The sequence below is a fragment of the Alligator sinensis genome, unplaced genomic scaffold (assembly GCF_000455745.1).
Source record: "Alligator sinensis unplaced genomic scaffold, ASM45574v1 scaffold309_2, whole genome shotgun sequence".
NCBI lineage: Eukaryota > Metazoa > Chordata > Crocodylia > Alligatoridae > Alligator > Alligator sinensis.
The window spans coordinates 1,696,788-1,718,901 of NW_005842231.1; the positions used below are offsets into that span (position 1 = coordinate 1,696,788).

A 22,114-nucleotide genomic window follows, 5' to 3' on the forward strand; every position below is an offset into this window, starting at 1 on the left:
AACAAAGTATAAAAATACTTAACCATGTATTACAGCAAAGTTCATTTGTTTTCTGTATACCTTGAACACTGGAGAAATAAACAAGGTTTGAACCTGGGCCAAGGAGCTATTGCTAACTAGCTGTATGTTAGAGGACTTGGTGGTCACCATCCCATTTCAGTGAACACAAAAATACCATGACAGTTTAGTATTAATTGGCAGGCCTCCCACAGAAGCCAAAAGGCTAAATGGATCATGAAGATGCAATTATACTGTCACATCTAGAGGAGATACTTTGGTCAGGGTTGAGACATGTTTGCATGGTTATATGGGGAAATCTTCACTGCCACGGTTTATACTGCATATGTTTTGTGGAAAAAATAGAAATATCAGTCTTGAATTATAACCATTTATTTTCATGGGCCTATCCAATCCCTTCCAGCCTCCCCAAATTGGAGGTCAGATGGACTAATACCTTTTAAAAGTGTTCAGTTCAGACACAAATTATACAATAGCAGAGCTAACAACTTGAATCTACCAAAAAAAGGACTGCATATAATTTAATTTCATTTTTATAATGCCATTTATTGTATTTACTTTGGGGAGGGCTATAAACTTTCCCCTCAAGTTGGGGAGTGGTTTCCTTACCTTGTCATGATGATAAATGAAAAGGTAGGTTTTCAGAAAAGGTAGGTTTCTATAACATTACAGAGAAACACTTTAGTACTGTGAAGCAGTGAAAGTGGAGTGAGGTAATAAGTGATGTTAATTAACTCTGGGCCAGAATCAGTTGTACTGTGAACATGTTTATACATAAAAAAGTGATTCTTCAGGGAAGGAATTTTAATGGATGAATAAAAAGGCTTTTAAATGAGTTGTGACAGCTACTGCTTTTTAAAACAAATGTGTTTCTCTAGGCAAATTTTGATTTTTTTAGTAAAAAGTATAAAAAACCAGAATATTTTTGGTTAAAAGACTGGATTTGAAAATCACATTTCCTATTCAGAAGTGCTGCCACAGTGCTTTGTGGGAATGGTAATTTGCCTAAATTCTTGATCCATGCCTAAATACTTCCCCATGGGCCAGTCTGGCCAGACTGGATTTCCCATGTGATATATCAAAGTCGTTCTCATTTCTTGAGCCACTACAGTACATCCTTGAAGTCCTCAGAGTCTGACCTGAAAGCATGATTCCCAACTGCTTGAGGGCAAGGAGTGGTTAAGTAATCTCTTTGTCTGGAGTCTAGAATCACACCGAATAAACATAAGGCACCAGTTTCCGTTATCATTTAAAACAGGTTTTGCTGCTGAGCGAATAAATCTGTGTGTGCATACACATAAACAAGTTTTTGGATTGCATTGTATTTCAAAGATGAAATGAACCCATCACACTAAAAGCTCCAGCACAGCTGTTCTGCAGCACAGATGTAGGGTGATTATTAAGCAGGTGCCAATAAGGACTCTACATTCTTTGCATCAGGGTAAAAGGTGCAAAAAGATCCTTCACAATGGCCAGAAGACCCCATGTACAGCATATACAGGAGAAACTATCATAGTTCTGCATTCACATCCCCACAGGTTGGAATATATTTTAGTCCATTTACTTAGCTAGAGGATTAAATTTCACCTTATGGGAGTTTTTCCTCATTCTTCTTTGAAGGAGTATATCAAAGCACATTCATTCTGGGTGAATCTGTCTGGATCTCAGTGGGTAGGACAAAGAAGAGAGTGTTTTATTTAAAGCCCTGGAACCTAAAGGGTACCATTGTTTTAAGTTCAAGCCAAGAAAGGAAATCCGCATTGGACTCTCGGGCCTTGGAATGGAATCGTGGGCCTTTACTGAAGGTTTCAAGCCAGGTCTGAAGGGTGAGTGTGAGAATGAAGCATTTGGGAGAGAATCTGTAATAGAACAATTTCTAAAATATCTTATGATACACTTTGAGGAGGGCTAAGTACAGTAAATCAGTCATTTACATGCAGGAATTTAATCATCAAAGCCTGTTCCTTCTTGTAATAGAAGAAGAATAGAAGGCTTTGAGGAGTGGAAAGCATGTTCATATTTCATTGTTTCAGTGCAGCTTTTCCACTGTTCTGCAATTCCAGGTTTTCTTTGCCAGTTCAGTTTTCCCAATAGTTCTTCTAACTTTGAGACATTACTGTGAAATAAAACTATGAGAAAGCAGCTATTCAAAGGGTAGATTATCTTTAAAAAAGAAAAGAAAAACACCTTTATTTATTTAAGAGTTTTTTAATGTTTCATACGGCACTCAATGTGCAAGGAGACATTACAGAACATATTTACCACAGGGCTCTGCAGGATGGATAAATACTCACCTTCTGATATGCTATTCTGTAAGACACTGTAGTTTGCTGAGAATCCCTCTTTTGCGATTGCACTGTCAGTGTAAAAAACCATTGAAAGGATTCCTGTTGAAGAGCGAACTCGACCTGGTGTGTTCTGTCCACAATAACGCCCTATGTGAGGACCAACTGAAAAGAAACAATGCATAATGGTAAATTAGCTTTCTCCTTCAACAATGGATGTCAATACAGTAGTCTCCTTAAGAGATTCCTCAGTGGAAAATAAGGACTCCCTACAACAGTTTAAAATTACAACCTCACCAATACCTAGGTAATGAAAAATAAATGGCTCACCCTACCATAGGGAACTTCACTATTACAGCATTTCTGAAAAGCAAATAAAGCTCTAATGAAATATAGGGCTAGATTGTCAAAGGATACACTTTTAAGTGTACTGTTATGGGCAATGGCACATGCAATTATATGCACAAGAAGAAGCAGATGTTGTTTTCAAAATGTGATTAAAACATCTGCCTAGAATAGGGAGATTTGAGGGGCTCAGCTTGCATACCTAATGTTACACGGTACTCCTTTTCTTGTTATAGTCAATGGGAGCTGAGTCCAGTATTTTGCAGAACTGGGCATTTATTTCAGTGGTCTTGCAGGCAGGCTGTCATCAGTTTTTCAGCAAATTTAGAAAAATGCTTTTGCTTTTATATTCACATAATGACCCCATGCCCCCTCCTATTTGTGCTTTCAACAGCTTCATACTTTCTTTCCTTCACTCAAGTGCTGACCAATGTAACCAAGAAAAAATTAAAATAATATATGAACAAGTCCTCCACCCATCCCTCTGCCATTCCTTTGAGAGTGTCATTATATTTATCATAAATAAATATATCTGTCTTAAATATCTAATGAAGCTTGCAAAGGAATGCAAGAGTAATAATGAGGAAATTGCTTCTACTTTCAAAGTTGCAATATTTCCAATATATATTCCTGTGAAAGTAAAAAAATCCAAATACTGATATCTTTCTGTTTTCTTTGTACACTGCCCTCTCCCCTTAGTTAGTTTAACCGAAGCCAGCTTATGCTGCCTTCCAATGCTGTTAACCTCTCGGGGATAGAGCCCCAAATTGACGAAGAAGACTCCATTTCTGTGTAAAATAATCAAATGGGTTGTACTAGAGTGTGGGCAAAGAATTCGCCCGAATATTGCAGATGACAATATTCATACTGTTGGCTTCCCAGACCTCATTTAACACATCATTATTGTTATAAGTCTGGTTAGTTTTCAGTTTAAAAGCTAAAACATTTCTAAATCTTAATTATTCAAAATGCAAGGAAACTCATTAGCTAACATAATTTCTGTAGACACTTATAGTGTCTGCCAACAAGTTAAACAGTTCCAACTTGGAATAGACATGCAATATGAGCTGCACTTCTGTATTAAGCCCCAGTGCTGCCAGAAGGAAGCAGCTCAGATGATACAGCTCCTGCTGCCAATGTAGATTTTTCTATCCATGTTCTGGCTGTAGTCAGCTTTCAGTTGCCTTGGCAATCTCATTACATGTAAGATACTAGTCCCCAGCCAACTCCACTGTTTTTCCCCATGACTGCTCTAAGATAAATGTATAGATGTAATAGAATACCCTGCAAAGGACATGCATTGAATTCTTTCCACTAAATCACTTACGATCTTATTTTTTGAAAAAAGAAAGCTGTTCTTTTGGATCATTAGCAGCACTGCCCTTAAAAAAAAATCTTTCACATCTGCCTGGATATAGCCTGCCCCTTTAATTGTCTTTTTTCTTGGATGGGCAAACAGCTGTAAACCTGCTACTTCCCACTCTGGCCTTTGATCACTGCCGCTACTGACCTTACTATGGACTACAAGACAGAAGGAGAGAGATGGCCACCATACTATGGCCCTCCAAGTCTTCCCCCTCCCATTTCCTGTAGGGAATATCCTTTTGAAATAGCAAACAGAAGGGAACTTTGTTTAAGGCACATTCAGACTTTAAAATTCACCATGACTCACTGGTTTATAATTTTTAGACATACTTGGTAATTCTACATTTCATTCTTCTGAATATTGCCCCTGGTATCACAGTATTAATCCCTTTGCTAGCTGAGTAGATTCAGGAGCCCAAAACTTTGCAGAACATGATACAAAGAGGTATTGAATTTTCTTGCACAACATGTAAACCTTAGCCTGCTGAGCTAATACATTATTGATCTGAGCAGAACGGGATGCAATAAAGGTTCTTATTCTTCCCATATAAATACCTAAAATATGTAGAGTTGTCCTTTTTCCATTTAAGTCTTGTAAACTTTTGAATGACAGTAAGTTGCTTAATGATGTTTAGTGTCACTGCACCAAACAGTACACTGAAGAATACAGTTTGAGCAATACCACTGTTTATTTTGATAGACTGTGTTACTATTTCTGTCAGTGTCCTACTAATCCTACCCAATCATGAACTGGAGGCAAATTGTCACTTCTGTGATTTGTGATAAAGGTACATGTACATTTCAAATTGATGAAACCTCTCCTGTAATCCAGCCAAAAGATCTGTATTGGAATTTGGGCTGCAGACACTCAGATAACAGAGCGAGTGATTCTGCTGGAGATTAGGTCGAAATATCTGTTTGTAGCTTTCAGCTGTTGGGGCTTATGACATTCATCTGGCAACCCACTTGAGAAACTGGTCCAGATGTGTATCTCTTGGACCTAAACTATGCCTGCTAGGGAACCAGTTCCATATTACCAACAGGACAAAGGCATCTCTGAGCCTTTCCTGGATATATCCACTTGATGCTTGTGCTCTATCTATCTGTCCCTGAGATCCTTCCTCATTTCTTAGCTGATCTCTGCTGGACAGATGAGATCATAAGGAAAAATATGCTTTGCATTTAGGTTCAAGGGGTGGAGAGAAAGCAAAAAATTGTTTTCCGAGCTCTTCCCAAAATACAGAGATTACTGCAGTCCACTTCAGTTTTCAGCTAGAATAAATTCCTTAGCTATTCTGTGTATATAAATGTAATGGGAAGCAGCTTTCCTGGGACAAGGCTAGTTGCTTAACACTCATTTACCGACACGTGTGCTTCTTTTTTAAGTCTGTACAACTGAAGCCACAAAAAGGATGTTGAGCTGCAAATCTACTGTGCGCCTTTGTGTCAATGGGAGTCATCCTATTGTTGGAGAATTTATGCATACTTGTTGCCTTACACATTGGCCAATGGGCCACATTTCTATCCTTTATAACTCAGTCTGAAAAGAAAAGGGGGAAAAGAGGGATATCATCAGCCCTTCAAGATACCAATTTAAAGAGTAAATTACCTAATTCAGTGAATATTAAAATCTATTTTAAAAAATGTACTGTATGCCACACACAGTGTTTTTGTAGAATAACAGCTTTCTTACTGGCTAAACATTTATGCATAATGTACCACTTAGAATGCTAACAGGAAAAAATGGACTTCTATTCTAATAGTTCCAGTAGTCATAGATGGAAAGCTTTTTACATATTTTATATCTTCATTTGTTCTCACCATAGTGTAGAGAGCAAATACAACAGGAAAAAAAGCTAGATTAATGGCAACCTTCATTTGCACTGATGTTAACAACTCTAGCAAAGTGTTATTTTTTCTTCTATAATTCAGTGCAAGCACTTGTGGTATTGACCAGAGGAGTAATGCTTAGCCTGTGGTTCTCAAACCATATGTAAACTCCTTTAAATTACTTTTGAGCCTCTGGTAGACAATCCATAGAGCTTCAAAGAAAGCTGCATGATGGATATGTGCAATTCATCACTTAAGCTCATCATGGTTTTGAGTAAACTATTTTTCTTTTAAGTCATCAGTGGATTGTGCTCAGCCAGGGTTGGCTTTGGGTGCATTTGTGCTCCAGGGGCAAGTGTTTATCTTCCTTGCATAAAATCACACCTTCACATTTTGCTCCTTTGCTCCCTTCCTGATATTAAGCCTCTCAGTGCCCCATGTCATTGCTTCTCTTAATAGGAGGACCCTGTTTTGGCTTAGTCATTTGCCAAATGTTCAAGAGTTCAACAGTTGACTAAGATTCCAGATAGTCTCAAATGTGCTGTCTCTATGGTTGTGTTTCAGAGAGAAGCATTAGAGACGGAAAAGTGCCCTCTGTACAAAATTATGCAGAAATAGCTAATATTGTGAGGCTCTCCCCAGCAGGATGCTAAGCATTTTTGTCCAGATACAGCAAAACACTTATGCCTATACTTAAATTTAAACACAGGAGTAGCCTTAATTAAGTCCCTTTGAAGTTGATGGGACTACTCACAGGCTTCAAAGATAAGAACATATTTAATTGCCTTGCAGGAGCAGGGCCAGACTGCTCAGCACCAGCCAGGTGAGCTGAAACTCTACAAATGTGAAAGAGCACTTTGGGAGCAACTTGCTCATTAGTGACCATTACAGCTGGGTGGACATTTTCTAGTGGAAGATTTTTCCATCAGAAAATGTTGGTTCCTCTCAAGTGGAATGTTTTATGGAAATGTGTTAATTTTCACAAAATTTCATTTTAAAAAGATCAAAGTAGAGCACCCTGCTAAGGTCAAAATATAATGTTTTCATTTTTTATTGTGAAAAAAATGTTTTGATTCTTTTTTTAAGTTATACAGTAACCACAAAACTTCCTACAAAACCATGTAACTATAATATTCTAATATAATAGAAGACTTAGTCTGTCTGTCTGTCTGTAACACTTTTGGGCAACTGTGCATGCAGCACTGAGAGGGTGGTGCATGCAGAGGCCCACGTTTGAGCTCCATGCTCAGGCCTGGGCTGCGTGAGCCCAAGTTTGAGTCGCTGCAGGGGAAGTTGGTGGTGGTAATGAACATGCCCTGGCTGCCTGAGGAGTAGGGCTTCCCTATGCCTCCCTGCCTGAGGGCGAAGGTGGGGATCATGGTGGTGGCACCCCCCAGTCGCCCGGCCCTGATGCCTCCCAGAACAGCCAGCAGGAAGGGGGAGGCAGCAGGCAGGGAGGGAGGGAGGTGGACGTCGGCCAGGCAGATGCAGAGCAATGGGATGGGAGGAGGGTAGAGTGGGGCTGCACCTCGAGCAGCCAGGAGGTGGGGTAGAGCGGGGCCAGACCCAGAGTGGCCGGGACAGGGTAGAGTGGGGCCAGAGCCAGAGCTGTTCAGGGGGTGGATGGAGAGGGGCTGGATGTGGGTCTCTGTCCCTGCCTGCACCTGCCCTTCCCATCATTCTTGACAGGCAGTTTGATAGTGTCATTAATAAAGTCTTAACCCTTGAAAATTCTTTTCTAACCTATATGTACATGTGCTACTTGTACTTTGGGGGAAGGGGCCATGTATATTAGAATATAATTAAAGATGTCTATATAGCTTGGCTAATAATCTCTTTTAGTTAATGCTCATGTTAAAACAAAACACACTACTAGGCTAGGGATAGACATTCAAAAAGCTTGAGCCTGAATTGATTCAATTTTTGCAGGTTAGTTTAACCTGGCTTGGCTGAACCAGTTTGTAACTGTGAAGACATCCCCTCTGCACTGAGGAAATGCAGGCACATGCTTGCACTGGCTCAGACTAGAAGCTAAGGGGTGCTAGAGCAGCCCTCCATCCCTTTTTCTGTGCTAAGCAGAGGAGGGGTGCGGTCAAGCCCTGGCAGGATGTTCTGATTAGGGAGGGGTTCCCCTCCCCCCACTCCTGACCAGCAAGGGAGCTAGCAGGGAGTTGCACAGCATTTAGTTACACATTGCACTGGCTCAGACTAGAAGCTAAGGGGTGCTAGAGCAGCCCTCCATCCCTTTTTCTGTGCTAAGCAGAGGAGGGGTGCGGTCAAGCCCTGGCAGGATGTTCTGATTAGGGAGGGGTTCCCCTCCCCCCACTCCTGACCAGCAAGGGAGCTAGCAGGGAGTTGCACAGCATTTAGTTACACAGCAGGGAGTTACACAGGGAGTAACACAGCATTTAGCACCCCATCAAGAAAACAAAAGCTTCTCTCATTAGTTCAAGTGCTTCTTAAACAACTTTTTCCAAGGAAGGAATGGAGAGACATTACCAGCTGACTTGTTGATTAGCTCCAAAAGGTCTTAAGTGGACACTGTTCTGTCTGCCTTACACAGACACCTCTCAGCATTAGCTAGCATACTATGTACTGGTTACAGTCTCTGCTGTGATGTGGGGGGAGGAATCCCTGCTTGAGCAGGGAGTGGTGAGGGGGTAAGGAGCAAGAGGAAACCAGGCAGACCCGGCTGTGCCTGCCGTCTCTGCCACAGCTCCAGCCAGGGAGCAGAGGGGCAGGGCCAGCTCTGCTCTGGAGCACTGAGTCCCACCCAGGGCTACAAAGCATCTGGTATGCTGGGGGACTCTAGTTTAAATTCAACCAGGTAGGGGTCTGGGACAGATGTTGCATAAACCAGTCTGACCCAAGTCATAGATTTCATAGATTTCATAGACATCAGGGCTGGAAGGGACCTCGGAAGATCATCGAGTCCAGCCCCCCGCCCAAAGGGCAGGAAGTCAGCTGGGGTCATAGGATCCCAGCAAGATAAGCATCCAGTTTCATCTTGAAGGTGTTCAATGAAGGCGCTTGAACCACCTCCGGTGGCAGGCTGTTCCAGACCTTGGGGGCTCGGACAGTAAAGAAGTTCTTCCTTATGTCCAGCCTGAAACGATCTTGAAGTAGTTTGTGACCATTCGACCTCGTCATCCCTTGGGGCGCTCTGGTGAACAAACGTTCCCCCAGATGCTGGTGGTCACCCCTGATAAACTTGTAGGTGGCCATCAGATCACCCCTGAGCCTGCGCTTTTTCAGGCTAAAGAGCCCCAGGGCTCTCAGCCTGTCATCGTAGGGTCTGCTTCCCTGACCTCTGATCATGCGCGTGGCTCTTCTCTGGACTCTCTCAAGCTTCTCCACATCCTTTTTGAATTGTGGAGCCCAAAACTGGACACAGTACTCCAGCTGCGGCCTCACTAAGGCCGAGTACAGGGGGAGAACGACGTCCCGGGATTTGCTTGAGAAGCATCTATGGATGCAAGCCAGCGTTTTGGTCGCTATACTAAGTCAGTTAAGTCTGATGCTACATTTAACCAGGTTTATTTCAAACCAGTCTCAGCCATTTTCAAACTGGTTTATGTGCATTGAATGTCTGTTCTGTTACAGGTTTAAACCAGTTTCCGATAACTTAAATCAGTTTATGTTTAATGTCTATCCCTAGCCCTAATGTTCTTTGTTAGGTCTCATCTATTTGTTGAGTTTGTTATCCAGCTAAATTCATTTTACAATATCTTTGTACAGAGCCTAACACAGTGGAGATGATAATAGTGTATTGCAGGCTGCAGTTATTACTGCAAGGAAATACATATTAATAATCCCTAGTAATTTTAATAGCAGTATAGCTTTGGTCTTTTTCTTGTTATGGGACATGGGGACAAAGGACTGGAAAGGACTCCCTGGGTCATCAAGTCGAGTCCCCTTCTGCCATATGTAACCACATCATCTAATCCAGGGTTGGCCAATCCATGGCACATGTACCACAAATGACATGGGCAGCTGCTGTATAGCATGTGAGTCCCAGGCACACAGTAAAGGGGGGTGTTGGAATGGAGACAGCAGGGCTCCAACCTCATGCTGCTGGACAGGGGTAGGCATGCGCTTCAGTGTCACTGCCAAAAGTCAAGCTAACGCTTTCCTGGCTGTTCAGCTGCTTCCAAATTAATGGCTGTGTATCTTCTTTTGTCAAATAAAATTGTGGCAATTGTGAGGTGAGGGAAGGATTAATGTGCCTTGTCAAGGCAACCTCATCCTGCAGCAGTACCTTCTCCCAGTTCTGCTTATGGATCAGAGTAGGTAGGTATCAGAGCTGCACTCAGAGATGGACTGGTTTTAATTTGTGGCATGTTAGCCAAAAAGGTTGGTCATTAATGATCTATCCTCTTTCATAAACGTTCTCAGCTCCATTTTACCCTTGGTACTCCCACTGGAAAACTTCTCCCTGTTTTGATGCTAAGAAACCTTCTTTTAATTTTCAACCTCAGTATATTCGTGGGCAGTTTTTACCACTTGTTCTTGTGCCAGCAATTGTCCCTCAGCTTACATAACACTTTTCCCTCCCTGGTGCTTATCTTTCTGATGCATTAATGGAAAGCAATCATATTCCCTCTCAGCCTTCATTTTGCTAGGCTAAACAGAAATATCTGGCTGAGGAGTCATCTTCCAATGAATGATGCTTCAAATATGTTCTTAGAACTACCACATGCCCCCACAGAATGCATCTGAAGAGACATTTCACTGTAGTAAGAAGGCAAGGTCAGCTGAGTATTTATAAAACTGTAAACACAATTATCTGATGCCAAACACTTGCTTATTCCTGAGAGAGTCAAACATAGTTTGAAATCATGGGTGAACTGGAAAGCTGGTAACACTTGTTGTTAATTATTCTTCAATTTGATTCAGTCATTTTCTTGAATCAGAAAATTACCACTTTGAAAGCTTCTTGACACTAATAATAATGCAATTCTTTCTCAGAATATTCCACATAAGTTGGATGATTGGATCTTCTTTTCACATGTCAGTTTAAATCAAAGTCCTACAGGAATTTAGGCTGGAAAGATTTAGGTTTATATGCAAATAAACCTATTATTAAATGTTCCACACATTGTTATAATATTGTTACAATACTGTTTTCCTATCTGAGGAATTAAATGTAGAGTAGTCTCTCAGCTATTCCCTTGGCTTTTTCTTTTGTACTTACTGGAGAGTGCTTAAAAATAGAAAGATAAATCAATTAAATGTAAAGCAAGAGCTAAACAAACATACGTTAAAAAGCAGATACCTATTTACTGTAGCATCAATGAAAGCTTTTATTAAAAAGGAACCATTTCACAAGAGTGCAAATGCATTTGTGATGAAAAGTAGATTCAGCTGGGTACTATGCATCTTTAATCCTGTTCTATGGTAGGTTCTAACGGATGTTTTTATTAAAATGAAATATTATTACCATAGAGTGTTAACTGTTTGCAAAAACCTACTTGGTGCTATTCACAAACTTAAAAGCAGGTAATTGCATCAATGAAGAAGTGAAATTGCTTTCATTATGGCACTGTTCTGTGAGACAAGGCCTGTCCTGCTTTATTTGGCTGTAAGTTACAAATAGAGGGGAAAAGGACAACAGAAAGACGGTTCTCTTTAGCTGCTTATGGCATGCACAGAAAGCTTGTAAAAGGCATCAATAACAGTTGGCTGCACATTACTGCTTGCATGATTCCTGAGGACTGCCAAGTCTGATGTGTGCACCCTAAGGGGAAGTGCTCAACCTAATGTTAAACTCCAGCAAATCCAAGACAACAGCAACGACAAACTGCAGGATATTATCATATACCATCCTCATTAGTGCTCAGAGTTTGGATGCACAGTAAGACTTACCTGTCTGAATTATTTTAGCATTGAAGACTCAGTTCTGCCTTTGTTGAAACCAATGTATGCTGCCTCTAAGAACTGATATTGGCTCAAAGCCAGTTGTTTAATGTTAGGGACAGTTTGGATAACAACATTAATACTGTTGTGTGCTAGTCACGGGCTTTCTTGTCTGTAATTAAAGAGTATCCCGTCTTTTCTCCTTCAACTCATCTCATTTTGTTTAAATCAAACAAGGACCTCTAACACAATATTTTAAAAAATGAGACTTTGCCTTCTGGAGCTGACTGTGGAGCAATGCTTCTGTGTGCTGCAGCTCATTTTTCTCTTACCATCAGGGAAGCCATCCCAGATTTCCAGTCGGTCATAACGACAGAGTACTCCCCCTGGAGGATTTGAATCGGGTTCTAGTTCAAAGCTTTCAAATTCCAGTATAATCTCTGACATCTTTGGTGCAAAGATAATGTAAGTGCATTCAAGGCTATTGGGATATTTTTCAGGGAATCCTGGTGACTTTATCACTCCACTTGATGAAGTAAAATTTCTGGAACATTCAGGTCCTGGGTGAAGAAAGAGAAATACTTAGCACCATCCTACCCAGCAAGCTAGTTAACTGGGAAACAAATTAAGTCATTTTGTCTTTTTAACAGCAGAGGTGGTTTTTCAATGAAACACCTCATTTTAATCACTGTATTAATCATTCAACCAGCTTGTTCCTATTATTGATAGTCAGGTATTAAAACGTAATTCACATTTATTGTGTGATCTCCAATTTTCAATTTGTGTGGAGCAATATGAAAACTTGTGCCAGCTCTAGAAAAATTATGACAAATACAAAGTCACGTGGGAACAATGAAAGTCTAAGCTGAAGAAATCTTGACAGAACCCTAGAGAAATAATTATAGCCCCTTCAAGCTTAAATCTTTAAATCTTAAGGCTGACAGCCTTTTATTGGTGGAATAGCATGTTTTACAGAAGCGGGTGAGTGGATTCAGTAGAGGGAGTAGTGGTTTCAGATTCCTAGAGCAGTGACTCAGTAACTCTGCCAGATGTGACCTATGCCTCTTTGACAAACTAAATGTGAAAGGTAATTCTTACATGTACCAAGGGTGAGTGACTCATTCTGAGTGGTGTTGACACAGGTGCACCAGTAAAGTGTTGCTGTTAGTGCAGGCATGATAAACTGTGTGATTATAGGCAGTGTTGCTAGAAGTCACATAATATCAATGTTGACACACTAACCTTTCCCAACGTACCAGCCACAGTATAATTTGGTGTTCCATAAACTCTTGTTGGTCAAGCAGGGGATGACAGTGGGACAAGAAGATATAAAAGAGCAGATAAATGTATCTGTCTTCATGAAGAGATGGAAGAAAAAGCTGAGCTGATCCCTTGCTTACAGTTCATGTGTCTGTTTTCTTCAAGTCCCACAGAAACACAACTCCTGATCTGTAGGTGTGCTGGGAACTGGTACAAGCACTGACCACACACTTCTTACCCACCATGTTAATTCAAGCACTTCCCAGCCTTTAAAAGAAGGCATTTACTGGAAAGTGCGATGAAGGAAGTCAAGTTCTGGTAGACATCAGGGCCAGGTACACAGGTTCAAAATGCCTGTGGCAGCTTCACACTAATTTTTTGTGGCTTTTTCTAAGTGCCCTAGATTAGTTTGGGAATAAACAGAACTCATGGTTGCCTTTTTGGTGGGGGATCATGGAGGCAGCCTGCAGTGGCCAAGGTCAGAAGGCGGGGAGTGTTCACAGCCAGCTGCTGGAGAATCCCGAGCCCAGCCGAGCACCTGGCCATCCCTGATTGGCCAGCGCAGCACAACTCCCCAGCCCTGCTTCCCCACCAGCTGTCTGCTGTCAGTGGTGACTGGGGCAGGGGGACAGAGCTCCCCACTGCATGCCCCTCCCAGCTATATTGGCTTGGGGCTGGGGGGCCTGGGACTGGGGCTGGGGCTACACAGCTGTCCTTTGGCTGAGAAGTAGGGGTGAGAGAGGGGGGGATAGAGGCTCCCCGCCACACAGCACCTCCCAGCTTGCTGGCTCAGGTCATAGAATCATAGAAAATCAGGATTGGAAGGGACCTCAGGAGGTCTAGTCCAATCTATTCCTACCCCCTGCTCAAAGCAGGACCATCCCTAACTAAATCATCCCAGCCAAGGCTTTGTCTAATGGTCTTAAAAACCTCCAAGGATGGAGAGTCCACAGCCTCTCTGGGTAACCTGTTCCAGTGTTTTACTATCCTCCTAGTGAGAAAATGATTCCTAAAATCTAACCTAAACTTCCTTTGCTGCAACTTGAGACCATTGCTCCTTGTTCTGTCTTCTGCCACCATCGAGAACAATTGAGCTCCATCCTCTTTCGAACCTCCCTTCAAGTAGTTGAAGGCAGCTATTAAATCCCCTCTGTCTTCTCTTCCCTAGACTAAATAAGTCCAGTTCTCTCAGCCTTTCTTCATAAATCGTGTCCCCCAGACCCCTCACCACTTTTGTTGCCCTCTGCTGGATTCTCTTTAATTTGTCCACAGCCTTTTTGTAGTGGGGGGCCCAAAACTGGACACAGTTCTCCAGATGTGGCCTCACCAGTTCCCTTCTACAACTTTACAATGATGCATCTGTCCAGACCCCCAGGCATTTCAGTCCTTCAACACAGATGTGAGACACCTACTCTATCAAATCAAGATCCTGAACATGTACAGGGCACACTTGGAAGAATGCAGATATTCATGGTCCAGTGACACCTGGTCAGTTCCAGTGTGGAAAATTAACTTTGTCTGCAACTAAAATTCTCCTCTTGTTTCAGGTGGATAGAGCATTCATTCTCTCTCTGTGTCATAAACTGTGGTATAGGGTTGTTATATGCTGTTAAAGTATTGTCACTATTCATTGTTCATGAAGCTGCCTGTCCACAGTAAGACGATTTCTTTGTATGCCATTTGTACTGCACTATGCTTTGTGAGCCTCCTAGAATCCAAATGAGAGGTGCAAAATAAAATTAGGTTCTCTCATTATCACTGTATTAAAAGAAGGAGGCAAATTTTGACTTGCCAAATGCAAAAGTGTCAGGCTAGCCCCTTACACACACCTGTGATGTCTTGGAATCAACCTGCCTCATTTTGAGTGTGTTTCAGCTAATCTGAGGGAAGAAGCAGGACATTCCATCAAATGAAATCCCTCATTAATAAGCCCTTTACAAATCTTGCCTCTCTGCCTGCCTTGTGTAGGGACTATCAGTAGAACCTCCAAGGCTGCAATGAAGTTATCCACAAGGGAGAAATAAGGCAATCAAGAATAAAAGTCTCAGTCAGAGACAAATGAAGAAGAGCTGCTCCTGAGAGGGACAGGTTTTGTGTGTGACTAGATTTAAGGAGGACAGTGCTGAAGATCTTTGCTTCCCTATTCCATTTTGGTGGCCCACAAAAAAGATGTCTTTGAGCTCTATGATCTCCTATTCTTCCTGGCTGACAGATTAATTTCAGACCTTTCAGCCAGAATCTTAATTTGCTATCAGGGACATAGCGGGAGGCAGCATCTTCTCTCCCAACATCACTCCCTGCTCAATCCACTATCAGATGTAAAGTCTCAGACTCACCTCTGACACAGCTTGCATCTCAATCTTCTCTATGACTATGACTGAGGAGGAGTTTCTTATACTAGGATCTGAGATGTGGACCTTGGGTGTACAGCCCACAGAGCACACAGCTCAGAACTTGAAGCAGTATGCAATGTAGGAAGAATGACACAATTTTTATTTGCACAAATTGAGGGAAACAGAAGCAAAGCAAGGAGTTATTCACAACTGTCTTTAACACAAATGTTTAATGTACTGCAGTATGGTTCAGCATTGTATATGACAGTTATAACATCTTGGGCTTGGGTCTCAATCATTCATCTAACATTTCATTTTAGGTCATTTAATTTCTGGAAGGATGCTTTAACATAAGTGTCTAATAAGGTTTGTACTAGTCAAGCTGTCTGTGCTGTTTGGTTGATCTATATAGCATAACAAGGAACCCAATATGCAGCTTTGGAATTAACTATATAAATTAATTAAACATTACCTGGGAGGTACTGAATGCTTAGATGTCAGGAAAAATGTTTGTTTTCCCACAATAACTCTAACTTGTACCATTGCACCTATGTAATAGTTTGCAATAGAATAACAGAGAATAGAAAATGAAGAGAAAACGAGGGTTGGAGAAAGTTTTTATCTAACCTAAACTTCCCTTGCTGCAACCATTGCTACTTGTTCTGTCATCTGATAGAACCACTGAGAACAGTCTAACTCAGGGGTTTACAAATGTTTTTGGTCAGGGTACCCCCAGCGGCCAGTCAACGCGCAGGGACCAGAGATGTCCCCCAGCAGTTGGTTGATGAGCTTGGATGGGGGAGCTTGTGCAGCAGCAAAACTGGAAGTGCTGCTGGTTTCTCTGCACCACTACCACATACCCCCTGGGGCCTTCCAAAGTACCCCCGGTCTAGCTCCATCTTCTTTCAAACCACCCTTCAGGTAGTTGAAGGCTGCTATTAAATCCCCTCTCCATCTTCTCTTCTCTAGACTAAATAAGCCCAGTTCTCTCAGCCTCTCCTCATAAGTCATGTGCCTCAGCCCCTGAACCATTTTTGTTGCTCTCTGTTGGACTCTTCCAATTTGTTCACTTTCTTTCTATAGTGGGGGGCCCAAAACTGAACACGGTACTCCAGATGTGTCCTCACCAGTGAAGAAAAGAGGGGAATAATCCCTTCCCTTGATCTGCCGGCAGCACACCTACCAGTGCAGCCCAGTATGCCGTTAACCTTCTTTGCAACAAGGGCACGCTGTTGGCTTATATTCAGCTTATTGTCCACTGTAACCCCTAGGTCCTTTTCTGCACAGCTACTGACCAGCTAGTCAGCCCCCAGCCTGTACCGGTGCATGGGATTGTTCCATCCTAAGTGCAGGACTTTGCACTTGTCCTTGTTGAACCTCATGAGATTTCTTTTGGTCTAATTCTCTAATTTATCTAGGTTACTCTGAATCCTAGCCCAACCCTCCAGCGTATCTACTAGTCCTCCCAGGTTTGTATCATCTTCAAACTTGCTGGGGGTGCACTCTATGCCATCTTCCAGGTCGTTGATAAAGATATTGAAGAAAACTGGCCTTAGGACCAACCCCTGGGGCACTCCACTTGATACTAGCTGCCAACTAGACATTGAGCCATTGATTACTACCCTGTGAGCCCAGTGCTCCAACCAGTTTTCTGTCCACTTTACAGTCCATTCATCCAGCCCATACTTCCTTAACCTTCCTGCAAGAATGTTGTGGGAGCCTGTATCAAAAGCCTTGTTAAAATCAAGGTATACCACATCCACTCTTCTACTCACATCTACAGAGTCAGTCATCTCATCATAAAAGACAATCAGGTTGGTCAGGCATGATTTGCCTTTGGTGAATCCGTGCTGACTTTTCCTAATCATCATCTTCTCCTCCAAGTGCTTAGAAATGGAGGATCTGCTCCATGATTTTTCCAGGGACTGAGGTGAGGCTGACTGGTCTGTAGATCCCTACAGGGTTGGAAGGGACCTCCAGAGGCCATCTAATCCAACCCTGTGTTCAAAGCAGGACCACTGCCAACTAGATCATCCCACCCAAGGCTTTGTCCAGCTGGTTCTTAAAAACCTACCAGGATGGAGATTCCACAAACTCTCTGGGTAACTTGTTTCAGTGCTTTATTACCCTCCTAGTGAGAGAGTTTTTCCTAATATCTAACTTAAACTTCCTGTGCTGCACCTTGAGCCCACTGCTCCTTGTTTTCTCATCTGCCACCACTACGAACAGCCTAGCCCCATCTTCTTTGGAACACACCCCCCCCCCCTTTCTGGTAGTTAAAGGCTGCTATCAAATCCCCACTCAGTCTTCTCTTCTGCAGACTAAATAAGCCCAGTTCCCTCAGCCTTACCTCATAAATCACTTGCCCTGCCATTTTTCTTACCCTCTGTTGATCTCTCTCCAATTTGTTCATATCCTTTCTTTAGTGGGAGGCCCAAAACTAAACACAGTACTCCAGATGTGGCCTCACTAGTGCTGAATAAAGGGGAATAATAACTTCCCTTGATCCACTGGTAATACACCTACCAATGCTATTAGCCTTCTTCACAACAAGGGCACACTGCTGGCTCACATTCAGCTTATTGTCCACTGTAAACTCTAGGTCCTTTTCTGCAGAGTTGCTGCCCAGCCAGTGAGCCCCCAGCCTGTACTGGTGCATGGGATTGTTCCATCCTAAGTGCAGGATTTTGCAATTGTCCTTGTTGAACCTCATGAGATTTCTTTTGCCCCAATCCTCCAATTTGCCTAGGTCTCTCTGGGCACATCTACACATGCATTTATGTTGCATTTAATTTACCATGCAGTAAGTTACTGTGCGGTAAGTGGAAATATGCAAGTGTCTACACGTGCAGGTCTTAAAGTGCATTAACGCTATGTGTGGTTTAACTTGGGACTAAAGTTAGGTGTCTACATGTGCATTACTGAGCAGTAACTAATCAGGTGTAAATTTGATACCTGCATCATGCAGGAATCACATTTACCCCCAAGTCGGCATAAATCATCATAGTTACTGCATAGTATGGGTGTGCATGTGTACATGCATACCCACATGGTGTAGTAATTTTTGTTTACTTCACTGTAATTTAAGTTACTGTGCAGTAAATGTGCACATGTAGACATGCCTTCTGAATCCTACCCCTACCCTTCAATGTATCTACTACTCTCCCCAACTTGGTATCATCTGCAGACCTGTTGAGGGTGCACACCATTCCATGTTCCAGGTAACTGATGAAGATACCAAACAAAACCAGCCCCAGAACCAACCCCACTTGATACCAGCTGCCAACTGACTACTGTACTCTGAGCCTGATGATCCAGCCAGTTTTCTATCCACCTTATAGTCCATTCATCAGACCTGTACTAACTTAGCTTGCTTGCAAGAATGCTGTGGGAGCAAGAGTCTTGTGGGAGATGGTATCACAAGCCTTGCTAAAGTCAAGGTATACTAACTCCACTGTTCTCCCCAGTGCCAGTCACAGAGCCAGTCATCTCATCATAGAAGGCAATCAGGTTGGTTAGGAATGACTTGCCCTTGGCGAATCCATGCTGACTGTTTCTAATCATTGGGGAACCTGGTTGTCTCTGTTAAAAAAATTGCAAATTATCTGATTAAAACCCCCCAAATCCCCATTTTTCCATGATTAAAATGAAACACCACTATCTATATAGATATCAGCTGAACACAATATTTTATTAATATATTTACAGTTTTTAATTTGGTGTTTGATTTTAGGTTTTTTATCATGGAAAATCAGAGCTCTCCCTCCCCCTTCACTCACCAGGACACAGGTCCAGCTGTGGCTGTCCCCCCTGCACTGCTTTGTGGTGCTGAACAACCATGACATGCCAATGCCCTGCCCATGACATTGTCTCTCACTCTCCAGTCATAGTTCCCCAGCCCTACTGGTACCCCACCATAGCCTCCTGGCCCTGCTGGTGCCCCTCACTCCCCACCCACAGCCTTCCGCCTACATGGTCCTGTTGGAGACGGCACCCAGCTGCCAAGGCTATGGGGCCAGGGACCCGTGTTCACAGCCCCCTGCCTCTCACAGCAGTGCCTGCCATCCATGGGAGTCAGCAGCTTCTGGGAGTGGAGTGGGGAGCTTGGCTCCCATTTCCCAATGGGTGGCACAGCAGGAGCAGAGCCCATGGGGCAGGGGGGCAGATGTGGGCTGTTCACTTCAGGTTCAGGGACCTCTGCTCTGCTGCCTACCCCCCAGGGCCTCTGCAGCCCAGCAGGTGGGACCCAGCATGGCAAGGCAGAGCAGGGCTGGGTGTGGAAGGTCGTTGCTGCCACTGGGAGTCCCAGGTCACCATGGCGAAGCATGCCCTGCCTGCCTGGCAGCAGTGAAGAGCACAACTCCATGCCACCACCCCTGCTGCTGCCAGGTGGGCAGGGGGTACCTCATCATGGTGGTCCAGGGCTTGTGGTGGTAGTATCAAGCGAACCTGCCTCGCTCTGCCCTGCCACACCAGTCTCGACCACTGAGCTGTAGAGGCCTAAGCCTGCAGCAGGCAGTCTGCTCTCCCCCCCCAGCCAATCTGAGCAGCATATGCCCCTACCCACCCCCTCCATGTCCCCCTGGAGTGTGCACAGCAGCAGGGAGCCAGCCCGTCCCACTGCCCCCCAGAAGAGCTGCCCGCAGCCCCATCCTACTCCTGTCCTGGCCCTGTGGTTGCGCATTCTGGCCCTGGACCTCAGCCCCATGCATCACCTGAGCTGGGCAGCAGCCCTGGACCCAGCTCCAGCTCCAGCCCCAGCCCTGCCCAACTCCCTCTCTCCCTCACTTTGGGGGCTTCAATTCTGCCTCCTCCCCCTCTCCCCAGACTGACCTGTATGGAGCTGCTCTCCAGGCTGCCTAGTAGCTATGTGCATGTGACCATGCGCACGTGCACATGGCATCCCCTGCTGATCACCCTTCTCCCGCTTCTGCCAGCCTCCAAAAGGAAACCCACTTTTTCCTGCATTTTTCTCCTTTAAAGGAAAAAATCTGTGTTTTTCTCCTTAAAATGACAAAATCCAGGTTTTTCTTCCTAAAATAAAAAAAATCTGGGTTTTACTGTGTTTTTCCATGGTGAATAGAAAACCTGGATCCCTGCTAATCACCTTCTTCTCCAAGTACTTAGAAACGGATTCCTTGAGGACCTGTTCCATGATTTTTCCAGGGACTGAGGAGAGGCTGACTGGTTTGTAGTTACCTGCATCCTCCTTCTTCCCTCTTTTAAAGATGGGCACTATATTTGCCCTTTTCCAATCATTCAGAACCTCTCCGAATCACCATGAGTTTTCAAAGATGATGGCCAATGGCTCTGCGATCACATTGACCAACTACCTCAGCACCCTAAGGTGCATCCTGTCTGGCCCCACAGACTTGTACACATCTAGCATTTCTAAATAGTCCCTAACCTGCTCTTTTGCCACTGTTGGCTGCTCACCTCCTCCCCAAACTGTGCTGCCAGGTGCAGTAGGCTGGGAGCTGACCATACCTGTGAAGACTGAAATGAAAAAGCATTGAGTACTTCAACCTTTTCTGCATCCTAGGTTGCCTCCCCCATTTAGTAAAGGACCCACATTTTCCTTGATCTTCCTCTTGTTACTGACATACTTGTAGAAACCCTTCTTGTTACCATTCACATGTGTTTTATTTCAAAGCACACTGCCACCATTTTCTCAGCATGGAGACACGCTATGCCGCTGATACACATGACGTGAGAAGCTGCCAGAGCATGTCAATTTATGTGCTCCAGCAGACTTGATTAATCGAGTGTACTCCAATGGCTTTCCAACGCGTTGGAGCAGGCTCCCCACATGTGTGTAAATACCCTCTGAGCTTACAGTGATTTAGGAAATCTGGCTCCAAATGCTTGGGTTGTCAAAGGAAATCTGTGTTCCCATAAGGTTAAACTCTTTTGTGCTTTTACATTTATTCTCTGCTTTGGGTCCTGGCTTGTGAATGTGTGATATGCTTATCTTCATCCAGCTACAGCTAATGTGTGGACCAAGAAATGATCTCACCACCACCCAATAGCCAGTGACTTGGCAAGAGAGCGAATCAGAGCGGCGGCCACTTGCAGATCCTGTTAATCCTGAGAAGCTTCTCTCTTCCGGATGTTCTTGTCTCCATGTACAGCTGCCCATGCTCTATAGCCTTACTGAAACTCCTTGCCAGTCAGTCAGCAGGATGTGCCTGAGAGCAGCAGGAACTGCGTCTCTCCTCTAGCCCCTCAAAACAAAGACTGAAAGTGATACCACTCTGATGTTCCCATCATCTGTTGGCCATGTGTGCTCACGTCCTTTCTGAACCCTGCCTGCTACCTTTTGGAACTGCAGAGTGAAGCACTAAACAATTCAAGGGCTTTATAGCACTATTAAGATAGTAACCTCTGACATATAGCAGTTATCAGCACAAAGAGTATCAACAGCTAAAAAAAAATCTTAATAAACCATTTTTGGAGATTGCTGGAAAAGGCTGTCAGATTCTGCACAAACATGGTAGATTCTCAGCTACAGCTCACCCATGCAGCTATGATAATATAGACCAGAGGAGGACCCTCCCCTGGGATTTGATGGCATCAGCAATAAGACATTCATTTTCAAGCAAATTTTCATATTTTCAAAGTGCTTGGAGTAAAAAAAGAAAAATATAGATAATGAGCTACACAATAATGAATTGTTTGCTTACCTCTTTTGAAAACTTCATAGCGGATGGAAAATCCTGCTCCATGAGTCTCATAGTCAGAAACAAATCTGATAAAGAGATGTGGTCCTGTAGATACCACAGGAGAGGGAGCAATTTTTCCACAGAACTTTCCCGAAGAGCG

General features: G+C 43.4%; 1 protein-coding gene across 1 annotated transcript in view; it reads right to left on the reverse strand.

The window, feature by feature from the left end:
- NRP1 (neuropilin 1) overlaps positions 1-22,114 on the reverse strand; it is a gene marked incomplete at its 5' end in the record, with an annotated part of 150,296 nt that overhangs the window by 69,357 nt on the left and 58,825 nt on the right. The window contains 3 exon segments of the mRNA XM_025208478.1: positions 2,313-2,468; positions 12,032-12,259; positions 21,976-22,114. The exon segment at positions 21,976-22,114 is cut by the window's right edge and continues 9 nt beyond it. Coding sequence (XP_025064263.1) covers positions 2,313-2,468; positions 12,032-12,259; positions 21,976-22,114 — 523 coding nt within the window.